Here is a 14,020-nt window from a genome sequence, read left to right on the forward strand (position 1 = left end):
TATATATATATATATATAATGTGTGTGTGTATATATATATATAATGTATGCATACATAATTTTATTGAAATTACTTTAACTTATACTGAATCAATAGAAATTCAAGATTTGTTAACCTCTTTGATAACAATCCCCATGAGACTACATCTTATTTCTAAGTATTCATATTAAAATTAAAACATTCCAGAATATCATTATGTAAAAATTTTCTGTTAAGATAATTACTAAACTTCTTAACAACGGTATGGTTAGTTATTTTACTGAATCCTTCCAAATTACTTATTACTTTAAAAATTAACTAAAAAACATAAGCAATGTATTTGATAAGAAATATAGTTATGAAAGGGTTAATTGTAAACCTATACTATAACAAAGTATATTATATGACATAACTGGTCATATTAGTAGGAATTTATATGAATATAGAACTAATGAACAAATCGAATCGACATTTCATAATCTGTCAATAATTTGGTTGGTTGCAGCATTGCTACAAAGAGACTTAACACTCAATGGTTCAATCATACCCTAGTTGTAAAAACAATACTCTGTAGAAATATGCAACTAACTTCTGAGAAAAATAGGCTTAGGAAGGGCCCTATAAAACTGACAAATGTTTTCTATTCTTTCTTACGTTTTTTATTAGCTTGTGTGTGGTAACAATTAAAATTTCAGGAATAACCAAAGGGAAGCAAAGAAGGTAAAAAATTAGATTAGTCTATTAACAACTTATACTACACAATTTTATTTACATACATGTCTGTGTGAGTCTATGAGAGAAAGTGAATATTTTTTAAAAAATGACCGATATATAAAATGACATTGATCCAAATCAGTTTTCAGTAGTGAGCACAGCTGCTGAAATTCTTATATCTTTTGTTAATACATAGATGGGATAGTATATTTATTTATTTATTTATTCTTTTTTTTTTAGAGATTTGAATATGTGTACACTGAGTATATGATGGAATAAGTAGCTACTGCCCTCAGCTAATGCTAAGATAAGAAGTGTTACATGCCTTGCCAAAATCATATAGCATTATGATGGGGTCACTGGTCTCGCATCTGATTCACACAACCAATTTGTTTCTTTATACTAAATAATTTTTTTCTTGAGTAGACAGAAACAGAAAAAAAAAAGAAAAAAAATCTCAAGCAAAAATAGACCTGTTTTAAGTTATTCAGGATAAAGCATCATAATGTCACTATATTGTGTTCATGAACAAAACACAACATTCAATAGCACGGCCCAGCTAAATGAAAACAGATACCATAGTGTAAACTTTGGAAGTATCAGGCAGTTGTATCTCTGTAACACAGGTATTTCATTAGTTTGCAATGTTTTGTTGATGATCTACTATTGACAGTGTGATCAGAAAGAATAGCTGAGTGCACTGACTTTATCAATGTTTCTGATCATATGCTGATGATGGCTATCTCTGTAATATCAGGCAAACTGACTTGAGTGAGGTGAGTACTTGACTTATGAAACATTTTTAAAGTTATAAGACAATCCTAAAGTATGATTTATGCATTGAATTTGTTAAATAATAAGATATAATTTGTTAAATTTGTTAAATTATAAGATACTTGTAAACAATCTGTATTATACAGTGCTCTTTATTACAAAAAGGAAGGCAAAAAAAATATCAAAAAAATGAACTACTTAGAGTTACATGAATACACAGTTTGTGAAATCCTAAAATAAAACTTGAAAAATATTGTTAAACAATGATATATAAATGTTTTCATTTTATATTAGTTATGAAAATGGTTAATTATGCAACTACATTAAAGATGTCAAAAAGAAATATGAAGAATAATATACCCCAAAATTACACCATCAACATATACAATATAAATTCTGTTTGAAACACCTTTCAAACATATGCATTAGCTTGATTTCTGAAAGTTGGAGTACACAATATGAATACACATAACACAGCATTCAGTTCACCAACATACATATAAGGAGTGTTTTAAAAGAGTTTATCTATGAAATGGCATAAAAGCAATAATTTAAATTACTCTTTGTATAATTTCATTGTATTAAAAACTAGGGATATTTAAAAACAGTGACTTTTATTTTTACTTAATTAATGTCTTGTAATATCTTTTTGTGACTGAAGCTTCTAATATCACAACAATGATGCTAATTGTGATGATGATGATGATGATGATGATGATGATGATGATGATGATGATGATATGATGATGATGATAGGATGGTGGTGGTGGTTTTGCTGTTCCTGCTTCTGCTGATAGTGATAGTAGTGGTGGTTTGTTATTTAGGTACAAGGCCAACAATTTTGAGTGGAAAGCGAGTAAATTCCATTGATCTTAGTAGTTGCACCAGTACTTGATTTTACTGACCCTCGATGGATGAAAGTCAAGGCTGATCCTTGGGGAATTTGAACTAACAATGTAAAAGGTAAGCATTAATAGCACACAGTAATTTTTCTTATGCTCTTGTGATCCTGCCAACTTACCACCTTAAAATACTAACATAATAATTATAATTCATTCATTTTCTCTTTCCACTGTTCTTGGACAGGTTATGGGGACATAGCCCTCAGGCACTTCCTCCATAGGATCCTTTCAGAAACAACATATTTTTGAAGGAGTGTGGTTGCTTTGACTGAATACATTGCCTGATTGGTATTTATTTTATCACCTTCAGAAGAATGAATGGCAAATCAAACATGACTATAATTTAGATTGTTACCTTACCAAACAATGAGGCTTGGATGAAAAGAAAACTGAACAGAGAGGTAGCAGACTTCAGGTATGGTAAAGTAATTTATCCCAATTGATTTCCTCTGAGTTGACCAATCATGGTTTCTTACATGAGCATAACACTTCAAATCTATACAATATGAAAATTTATGCTTTGTGGGATATGAGTAAGTCATTAAGGACTGCTACTTGCTTTCATGGTAGGAAGCTTATCTCTCTGAAAATACGAGACCACTCTATCACATGTCTCCAGATATCTGTTTTCAATGGCTAGATAAAGTGAGGAACAGTAGAATTACATGTACTGTCCAGTAAACACTATAAGAAATAAACTCCAGATCAACAAGCTGGTAGTCTACTATTCTACCAAATAATTTTGTTCCAACAGATAGAGAGGAAAAAAAAACTTGTGTAATATACATGCCTTTAAAGAATGTAGTTCTAATGATACTTTCTCAATTAAGCATAGGGCACTTCCTCTCTATTATCAAAGAATATATGGGAAATTTGTTACATTTAAACACTGTCCAATGGAATTAGTGTGGTGAGCAAGCAAAATCATTGCCAATAAGAATCAAAACTAAGCAGATGACTCCTTTTCACTGAAAAATTTAAGAGCTTATGTTTTATTCATAATCAGAAGTTTACCACCAAGTGCAAAAGTATATAGCAGGCTATAAGATTTTAATATAATGAATTTATAGTAGGAAGATATGTTTTCCTACTCTCATAGCTAGTAATCTTATTCTTCTTCTGTTCAGGCCTTTTCACCTTTCTAAATAATAATAGTAATGATAAGAATGTTTCTTTTTTTACTTATGTCCCAACTGAAATAAAGGGCAGACTGAGATTATGTTGATTTGATTTTATTTCTCATAAGGGAACAGCTTTTGACAAGAAATTGGAACCAGTCTGCAGGATCATGTTGCTGAGAATTAGGCCCTATTCTATTAATTTGGTAAGGTTAACTATGCTACTACTGCTGATGATGATAAGGATTATGAGGATGACAATAATAATAATAATAATAATAATAATAATAATAATAATAATAATATTGATGATGATGATGACGACGATGACAAGGAAGATGACAATCATCATGATAATCAGTTTCAAAACACTACCTTTATTTATTTTTTTTTTTTACTTCAACAAAAGAGAATTCTTCCATTAATAGCAATATGAATATGGTGCAAAGACAAGTGAATGTACACACATAGTAAACAGACACAGAAAGTGCAATTTTAAAAAGATCATAAAAACAAAATATATGAACTAAATTAAATTTAAAATGTATGGAAATTAAATAAATATAAGATAAGAAAGAAAAACCTACCCGTGTGAATCCGCAGATGGACATAAAGGTTGCTCTGATGTTTGGTTGTGTAAGGACAATGTGTGCATTTAAAGTACATATCCCCTTGCACAGAGTCTCCAGATTTACGCTTGTTGTTCGGTCCCTTTCCATGATGCGTGTTTTCAACGTGGTTCTCCAAGTTTTTTTGTCGACGGAATGTTCTTTCACAATACTGACATTTAAGATAGTCCTTTTCTCCTCCTTCAGGCGGACTAGTGAATTTGTTAGCAAAGACTGGGAGGTATCGAGCTGCCAAGGTATGGTCTACGGGATGGGTTGGGAAAGGAAGTGGACCAAGACCATTGAAAGGGGAATGAAGCCACCCATTCAACTTGGAAGTCATCAAAGCAGGGTGTGGAAAAGCAGTATCACCACTGTTGGAAGCCAAGAGATCAAGTGCATTGTGAGTGAATTTTTTGTGTTCTGGAATGTTCAATGGGGCATGTAGGTCAAGGTCTTTCTTCTCTGGGAAAGATGTGGACATAGGAATCATCTGTCTGCTGTCATCAGCCAGTGATTTATTGTCTTCTTCCTCAACAATTTTTTTGTCAGTCATTAATGAATCGCTGACATGTTCTTCTTCGCTTTCTTCACTGCACAGGCTACTGTTTTCCTTGATATGCTGCATCAGGTCATCTCCTTCATCAAGGAAAAAGCGCCCTTCTTTGACATGGTGCAAAATGTCTTCATTCTCTTTACCAGTGTAACTACTGTCTCTAATCTTACTAATGATGTCCTCCAAAGATCGCTTTCGTCGAGATTTATGTTTATCAGAGGATTGGCCAAGAGCACTGGGACTGTTCTTCATTTCAATGTCATCTTCAGCAGAGATTGGACTTGGAACAGACAATGAAGACGAACCATTCTCTATAGGGTGTTGTTCAGAAAGTACATCTGAAGATGGCATTTCAAGTACAGGTGGTGTGGTTAAACTTCCATTGTGGCCATTGTTCTCACCTAATAGTGATTGCTGCTGCAGTTGCTGGGGCAAATCAAGTGGAGAATCCATAGCTATATCATCAGGTACACATTGACTAGATGAATTATCTGGGGGTGAAGCTTCTGGAGTGATGGGTCTGGGGTCATGTAGATTGAGGGGCTCGACAACAGGAGATCCGGTGGGGGCAGGGGGTGATGGTGTTTGTGCTAGTGGCATTGGTCTCATGAGAATCGGCTGTGTCTGAGATTCAAGAGTGACTGGCCGTGCAGAAGGAGTTAGAGATTGTGGGGTAAGTGGTGGATCAACTGTCAGCTGTCTACTATTGGGAGAATCCATAGAGAGGGTTCGGGGAGGCTCTATGGTCAAAGGTCGGGTTGGAAGAGTAGGAGACTGTGCTTCTATAACCATTGTTCTAGGTGTTTGTTGGCTTTGGAGGGGTGTAGGGTTTCGCATATAAGTGGGAGACTCTATGTCCATCATTCTGATAACTTTCCTTTTGATACTAGGCACTGGGCATGGTTCTGAAACATACAAGAAAATAAAAAATCTTTAAGTATTTTTTAGTTTCTCTAACTTTGATAAGAGAGACAAAATTTTTATAGGATAGTTCAGATTTGTAAATTATGACAAACGGAAATAATAATTTTTTAGTAATTTTAAACAAAAACTTGAGACTGTCCTGGTCTATCTATTACACACACACACACACTCTCTAGCTATCTGTCTGTATGTATGTCTCTCTCTCTCTCTTTCTCTCTCTCTCTGTCTATCTATCTATCTATCTATCTATCTATCGGTCTACAATTTGTTCATCAATCACTAGAAAACACAATAATATTCAAAACAGGTTGCTTTGAAAACTGCACAAGATTTCATACAACTTCCCCTTACATGGCAACAAATTGCAGAATTTGAACTGAAATTAAAGGGAAATTATTTAATCAACACTCATTCCATACCTTAAGAACCCTTACTACTATAGATACAAAACCTAAAATGCTTGATGGGAGGGACTAGCCAATCATACTCAACTGGTACTCATTTTATCAATCCTGAAAGGATGATAGGCAAATTAAACTTCAGCAGAATTTGAACTTAAATTCCAAGAAGGGATGTCAATTTAATCAACTTTAGTACATTACTGGTACATAATTTATTGACCCTGGTGGGGTCTAAGGCAAAACTGAATAGGGCAAAATTAAAACTCAGAACATGAAGATATATAATTAAAAAAGATCTTCTACTACTACTACTACTGCTGCTGCAACTACTACTACTACTACTACTACTACTACTACTACTACTACTACTACTACTACTACTACTACTACTACGACTACACACACACATACACAAGTTATTTTAATGACAACAACAATAATGATAATAAAACACAATATTCCATGCCTGCTTGCATTAACTGGCAGCTGATTATGACAAGATGTACTGTTTAGTGAGACATTTAGGCAGTTAATTGCTGCCTTATATCTTGTATGTTGCCTTGAAATACAACTACTGTACTATAACTGCAAGGCAGGCCTGTGTGATCTTAACACAAATAGGTAGATTATAAAATCAATATGATTTCCCTGTCAAATCACTAAGTACAATTATACAACCATACTGACATAAGTGGGCAGTGATATTTTACATAACAAATCAAATTTAATTAAAGGTAACTTTCCCTCTCATATTCACAACTACTACTACTTACACGTACACATATTTAAAACTAATACATAAATATACACGTAAGTACATTTCTATATATAAACATATATACATACACATATACAAACATATATAAATACTGTGTGTGTGTGTGTGTGTGTGTGTGTGTGTGTCTGTGTGTGTGTGTGTGTGTGTGTGTGTGTGTGTGAGTGTGTGTACTGTGTGTTTAATAGTTTACAATGAATAGAATAATAAATGAAGATATGAAATCTGAATGTTTACAAAGAAATGAAAAGTTATCCTTGAGGAGAAGCAAACCTTTTCATAAACAAATAATGTAAGATGACAATGAGCATGATGATTGTGGAGGCGGTTGTAAAAATAAAAGCTATAGACAAAATAGATATTTTTCGAATGGAACAAACAAATAGCCTTGCCAAAAAATAAATAATGAATTAAGGGAACAATAATATTCAACAAATACATGTAAGATAGAAACAAATATGAAAAGAAACCAAAAGACCAATCAGAGGAAGGATATAAAAATATAGTAGATAGTTAAATTAAATGAATGAGCGTATGGATACATCTAGGCATTAATAGAAAACTACTAAATATCAGCATCACTACACTCTGCCATTTCTTTGCTTATATATCTGCCTTAATCTCACAAACTGTGTACAGTATGCTTCCCTGTGGAGATCTAATAAGATTGAAATGCTTTCACTGGTTAGCTTTAAAGACAAGATCTACTCCATACACATTGCCCATACTTAGCAAAAATTTCAATTAGCCAGTCTTACTAGAGTTATCTTCCTTGCTTGTTATTTTTAGATTTAAAGTACCCTTACAGGGAATTTTTGTCAACTAATTTTATGAATAATTACAGTTCATTGATGGATATTTAAGTCACTATATTACATATATGCAATCCTACCGTATTTGAATTAAGCATATAGAAGGAATGAAACAATATGTGGAACTGTGATTCATTGTGATTCCTTAATCTATGTCATCAATGGAGTTGATTTTTACTGTGGTGCATACAAATGAGTAAACTTGAACAACAACAGCATTGAAACAATATATATAAACATAAGGAGGGAAGAGGTGGGTGAGAAAGTGGGTGTAAAGAAAGAAATTAAGAGATGGAAACATACACACGCGCGCGCACACACACACACACACACACACACACACACACACACGTGCTCACACAAGTATCAATGTCCATACAAACAACTCAACAATAAAGGAACAAGATATATTAATGAAAGAGACAGAACTGAGAGTGAAAGAAAGAATGGAACAGCAAAATAGAAAGAGATGAAGAGATGGAAGTACATATAACACACATGCATGCAAACATCCAGATATGTTCACTCAAACAAAAAGAACATCAAGAACAACAATGAACTAATGTACCCACTTTCTTCCCACTAAAGTCCTAAGAAAATTTAAGTAAGATTTATATAAATGGGATACAATGAAATAGAGAAAAGGGAAGACAAAGTGTGAGAAAGAAAAAGAGATAGGGCTGAACATACATATACACATGCCCCACCAACACTCTACACACATGAACAAACAAAACTAGATAAATGCTGCTTGTAATATATGCATAATTTTAATTTTTGCATTAATGATATACTCAGAAACATCAAGCATTTACAGAGGAACGGATGGAAATTAATAGATATAATTTTGCATTTTAAAGTTACACTAAAATGATACACTTATTTATCTATTGATTTATTTATTTATTACCACCATCATCATCACCCTCATTGCTGCTGCTGCTGCTATTATTATTGTTATTATTATTATTATTATTATTATTATTATTTGAGTTATACAAAATAGCCCATGGGGAAACTAACTGGCCATTCTTTGTTCCAATGTCTTTGTTTGTAAGGCAAATGGACTTTTTGGAAGAAAAGAGATAATACAGCAAATGGACTCAAACACACACACACACACACACACACACACACACACACACACACACATATGCATGCTCATATGTGAACACACACACACACACATATGCACATACACTCACATTACACATGTGTATGTGTGAGAGTGTTTATTATGCCATATGCACTATGAACATTTTATGAAATGCTTACACAATATATGACATGAGTGCAATAATGCAGCTGGTAGAAATATTAATTTTATTTCAAAATTTGAATTACATTTCAAACGGATATACAAAGGTACACATGCAGACAAAAGATATATAGATACATTCACAAACCTAATCACACAAATCCACATACAGCTGTCTTCTACACACATACATATGCATAAATACATACACTGATACACACGTGTGCACAGAAGAGAAACAGGAGAAATATGAACACTCATACATAGATATGCACTTAGATACATATACGCATATCCATAGAGTCAAACAGTAAAAAGGACATATTTATATATACATTCCAAATGCATACATGCAGAAAAGATAAAGTAAAATGTCACAAATCATATAAACAAATGCATATGTCTAAAATTCACAGATACACACAGACATGCACACTTATACATGCGCACACACAGCATTAAAGTGGCTACAGTATAACAAAGACTAATTAAGTTCCACCCTAACTAATTAAGTACCACCCAAGAGTAGTATACAGGTTTAATAGTTGCCTAAATTGGTTACTGCTTTGTATGTGTGTTGAGTTTAGTATGAAATGGCATGTTGTTCTCTTGCTATTCTTTACAGAGTGTAGTTTTGAACAGAATTTTGGATTCAATAACAAAACGGATCAGATTATTTAGCAGATGTCAGCTTGTGGCTACCTGTGTCTGATGATTATGAGAACTAAAGCAGTGTAGAATAATGTATTCTGCCCATAAAGGTAACAAAATACAAGTAGTAAATTCAAACTCTTGACTTAGGTGAAGATAGTCCAAAACCAGCTTAGCAAACTCAACTTTCATAAATAATCTAGGTAAGCAATAAGAATGTAACAGAATAGGGAGATTTGATATAGAAAAGTGGCACATCTTTGATGAATTTTCTGATCATCTGTTTGTGCATCAATACAACAATAAAGTAAAGACTGTTTTCAGTCAGCTTGACCTTGTCTTCAGAAATCAAAATCTTAATCCTAAATTCTGAGAATGAAACTGTGAAAGACCAAAAAATAGCTATTTCTAGGATTGTTGCATTATGGAATAATCCTATATCTTTATTGCCATAGAGAAAAAATAAAAAAATAAAAAATAAAATAAATGTCTAAAAAAAGGAAAGAATGCAGCATTTCACCTGTCCTAATACTACTAGCATATTAAAACGGAAGAATTAAGTTCTTGGATCATATGAAAGAAAAAGAGAAATAGAGGGAGAGAGACATAAGGTGAGTAAAAATGAGTGAGTAAAAGAGAGGGAGTGCAGGTGGGACTGAAGGAAAGAAAGAAAGAGAGAGAGAGAGAGAAATCCAATAGTCAACCTATTAATTTATTTTTAGCATACAACAAGGCATATTGAAGAGATGGCAAGTTTTAGACAGCAGGTTCAGTGGAAAACCAGTACATTTTTAAAAGATGAAAGGAAACTTAAGATAGGCGAAGCTTGTTAAGCAAGGCTGAGAAATATGAACACACACACACACACACACACATGTAAAACAGACACAAGGAGAAAAAAGGGGTTAACAAAATGGAGATGCCCTAGCTTAATAAAAGATGTTTTATAATAATAGATAAATGAAAGTAAAATTTCAAGGTCCAATTTTAAGAAATGTAAAAATAGCCAAAAGTGTGTGTATAGTTACTAGAGTTACAGAACTCATACCTCAAGGTATCATAAAGACAAGAAACTCTTTTCACATGAGTTTGTAAAGTTATTACATGCATGCACATGTATACATCATGGACATGCTAAAAATAGCAACCAATTCTTCCTTAAATCAAACCTCAGTGTTATATATAATGATAAGACATACACGATAAAATGTAGTTTTGAATGAGGCATGACTGGAAAGCCTTTAATTATAAGTTTTGCTTAATCAGGGTTAACTAAGGACTCAACAACAATTGGTATATAACATATGTACATGAAGCCCATTTGAATATTCATGATGAAGCACACATTTTCAATGAAAAAATATGAACAAATAAAGGATATATGTAAATATGTGTTTGCACATATAGATATGCCTACAGGCATGACTGTGTGGTAGGAAGCTTGCTTCCCAACCACATGGTTCCAGGCTCAGTCCCCCTCCATGGGACCTTGGGTAAGTGTCTTCCAAGGGTTTGTGAATGGGTTTGATAGAGAGAAATTGAAAGAAGCCCATCATATCTGTGTGTGTGTGTGTGTGTTTGTGTCTGTGTTTGTACCTCCCCACTGTTTGACAACTGGTGTTGGTGTATTTGCATCCCCATAACTTAGCAGTTTGACAAAAGTCACTGATAGAATAAGTACTATACTTAAAAAAAAAATAAGTTCTAGAGTTCGATTTGTTCGACTAAAATTCTTCAAGGCAGTGCCCCAACATGGCCAAAGTCTGATGACTGGAACAAGTAAAAGACAAATGATAGATGTATTTGAGAATATATTGAACAAGATTAGCCACAGTGTAAACAAAACAGAGTCTAAAAACTGCATTATTTGTCTATGTTGTTCAAATACATGTACCATTGGCTACTCTGGGTTATTCCTCTTAGCTCATTTTTGTTTATTTTACATAAATATATATATACATACACACACGCACATTATGTAGCTACACGTATATACTTATATATGTATGTACACACACTTGTGCACACAGATGAGGCTTAAAATATATTATTACAATGTTTTATTAATAACGTCTGTTCATAAAAGATGTTTAAATATTCAATTAAATTTATAATACTATTTTCTGATACTAATCTGGGTGCAGTGTTATATTTTATAATGCCACATCAATATGACAAGCTAAAAATTGAAATAGTAGTACAAGCAATGTTCCAAGGCAAACAGTGTACTATGGCATTCACACACATGCATGTACATATAAGCATTCACATCATCATCATCACTCATGTACACATAAACACTCACATCATCATCATCATTTAACATCCATCACATGTATTGTATATTTTAAAAAATATGTAAAAAATATCCAAAATTCTAAATATAAATTCTTGATAATTATGCTTCATCTATTGAATATAGAAGATAGCACTTGATATTTTCTATACTTTTAATTATTATATTTATAAGCTCCTCTCAAGATTACTTTCTGCTTAATGGGAAGATTATTTTAAAACCTAAGCAATTTTCATGTGACCATCAATGTTAACTTTTAATCAAACATTCCAGAAAGAATTGTAATTCACACTATATAAAAAACAAGCTTCAAAAGCTGAAGCTAATTTGAGAAGTGTCAAGCATGAAACTCTCAACCCCTGTAAGTTTTTTGCCAGTTAAAAATAATAAAAAAGTAGGCTATAATTTCTCAATACATTTTAGTTTACACACAATGTGTAACAAAATATTTTTATATAAGCTACAAGTAAGAAATTTGAAAACAACCAGTTTAAGGTTGTTGACAAATTTTAAATGACATTAATCTGACTAAAGGCAACATAATGAAAGTATTCAGAAAAGATTTCTATCACAATCATTAGTGCTAAATCCTAAATCTTTCTTTTTCCATATTGCAAAAGATCCAGGACTTTTGTAGCATTATACTGGTGAGAGATATATCACCTGCTGAGTAGAACAATCTTTCTTTGCTGGAAGAAATGAGCTCAGAACTACAAGCCAATGAACCACGTCTCAATCTGGGGGAAGGAAGCATACAGGAAGGGCCTACAGAATACATTGTAATTTGAAATGATAAAATGTTCAGTGGTATCAAATTATGTCCCTTTGCGTTCTATTAACAAACTATCTTTGCAGAGCCAACCTTGCCTTTTATATGCATAGAAGAATTTCAGTTATATAAGTGCCAGTCATGTACAAAAGGGTCAAGTCAGTTAAATTAACTATACTCCTTACTGTCAAATCTTTTAACTGTTTGTTGTCCCCTCTACATAGACACTTCACAAAAAAAAAAAAAAAAAATCTAGTGAGACTTTAGCTGGCCATTTAATTTCCTAGAAATACTAACCAAATCTCTCTTAGATCGAACCCTATTATCTTAAAATACAAAAAAACAGAAAGGACAGATTGGATATTGTAGTTCTGGATACACTATTCTTGAAATTCAAACAAGCTGATCAAGGTCAGATAGCTTTTGACCATGCATCTGCTCAGTCAGAAATAACTTGAAGGTAAACCGGAACAACAGTATAAACTTATGTTTACCAATCTACATGTAGTGACTAGTTACTGAAATTTCTTGGCATGATACCTACTTTCAACTTATCCTTCTATCTATACTAGATATAATTCATCTGGTTAGGGTTACTCAACCTGAATTAGTTAAGCATTGACTTATACAGTTATTACTCTCACTCTTACTATATTCATCACTATGTGTATATACACAAAGATACCAGTACAAATATGCATATACCTGAGAACAAATGGGGTTAAACTTTGCATTTTAATAGATTTCTTTTATCTTCATGTTCACATGTCAATGTTTTGAACATATATACAATGCAACAGTCTCAAACACACATACACGTATACACACATACAATGTGTAATTTCATTTAAAATCTGGAGTTCACAGAAAATAGATAAAATAAGCAAGCAGCTAAAATTATATGAATTCCAAAATCAAGTTAAGTAATAGCATATGATCAGACAAAGAAAATTCTGGCTTTGTATCACAACTACTACCACCACTATCACATTGCTAATAATAACAACAACAACAAAAAGAATAATAATAATAATAATAATAATAATAATAATAATAATAATAAATCAGTAGAAGATATGTAGGATATTAATCAATATTGTTTAATGCTCTTTGTTCCTATTTAAGTAGATGGAATGGTTTAAACCAATGCTATAATAAATATATAAAGATCTAGCATTGACCGACACCATTGAAGAGCCACTGGAGCATTGCAAATGATACTGAGAGATCAATGGAAGTAGGTATATAAATAATTTGCTTGAAATCAATAGCAGTAGTGTTTCTTGTTCTTCTTGCTCTCATGTTTATTTTCTAAGTACCTTGATTAAGTTAAAATTGCAACACCTTCACAGGAAGTAATTTTAACAATGAAGAGAAAAACAAAATCTGTTGTGATTTTTAGATATGAAAAAATATACGCAAAAACAAAAACAATCCTGCTCCCCACCACCTGTCTCTCTCTCTCTCTCTCTCTCTCTCTCT

General features: G+C 32.6%; 1 protein-coding gene across 5 annotated transcripts in view; it reads right to left on the reverse strand.

The window, feature by feature from the left end:
• LOC106881595 (myoneurin) overlaps positions 1–14,020 on the reverse strand; it is a 195,862-nt gene that overhangs the window by 54,287 nt on the left and 127,555 nt on the right. For all 5 annotated transcript variants that reach the window (XM_052967822.1, XM_052967824.1, XM_052967823.1 and 2 more), the window contains one exon: positions 4,076–5,557. In XM_052967822.1, coding sequence (XP_052823782.1) covers positions 4,076–5,516 — 1,441 coding nt within the window. In that variant the 5' untranslated portion in view covers positions 5,517–5,557. The remainder of the gene's footprint in view (positions 1–4,075; positions 5,558–14,020) is intronic.

Source organism: Octopus bimaculoides, chromosome 5, assembly GCF_001194135.2.
Source record: "Octopus bimaculoides isolate UCB-OBI-ISO-001 chromosome 5, ASM119413v2, whole genome shotgun sequence".
Classification (NCBI taxonomy): Eukaryota; Metazoa; Mollusca; class Cephalopoda; order Octopoda; family Octopodidae; genus Octopus; species Octopus bimaculoides.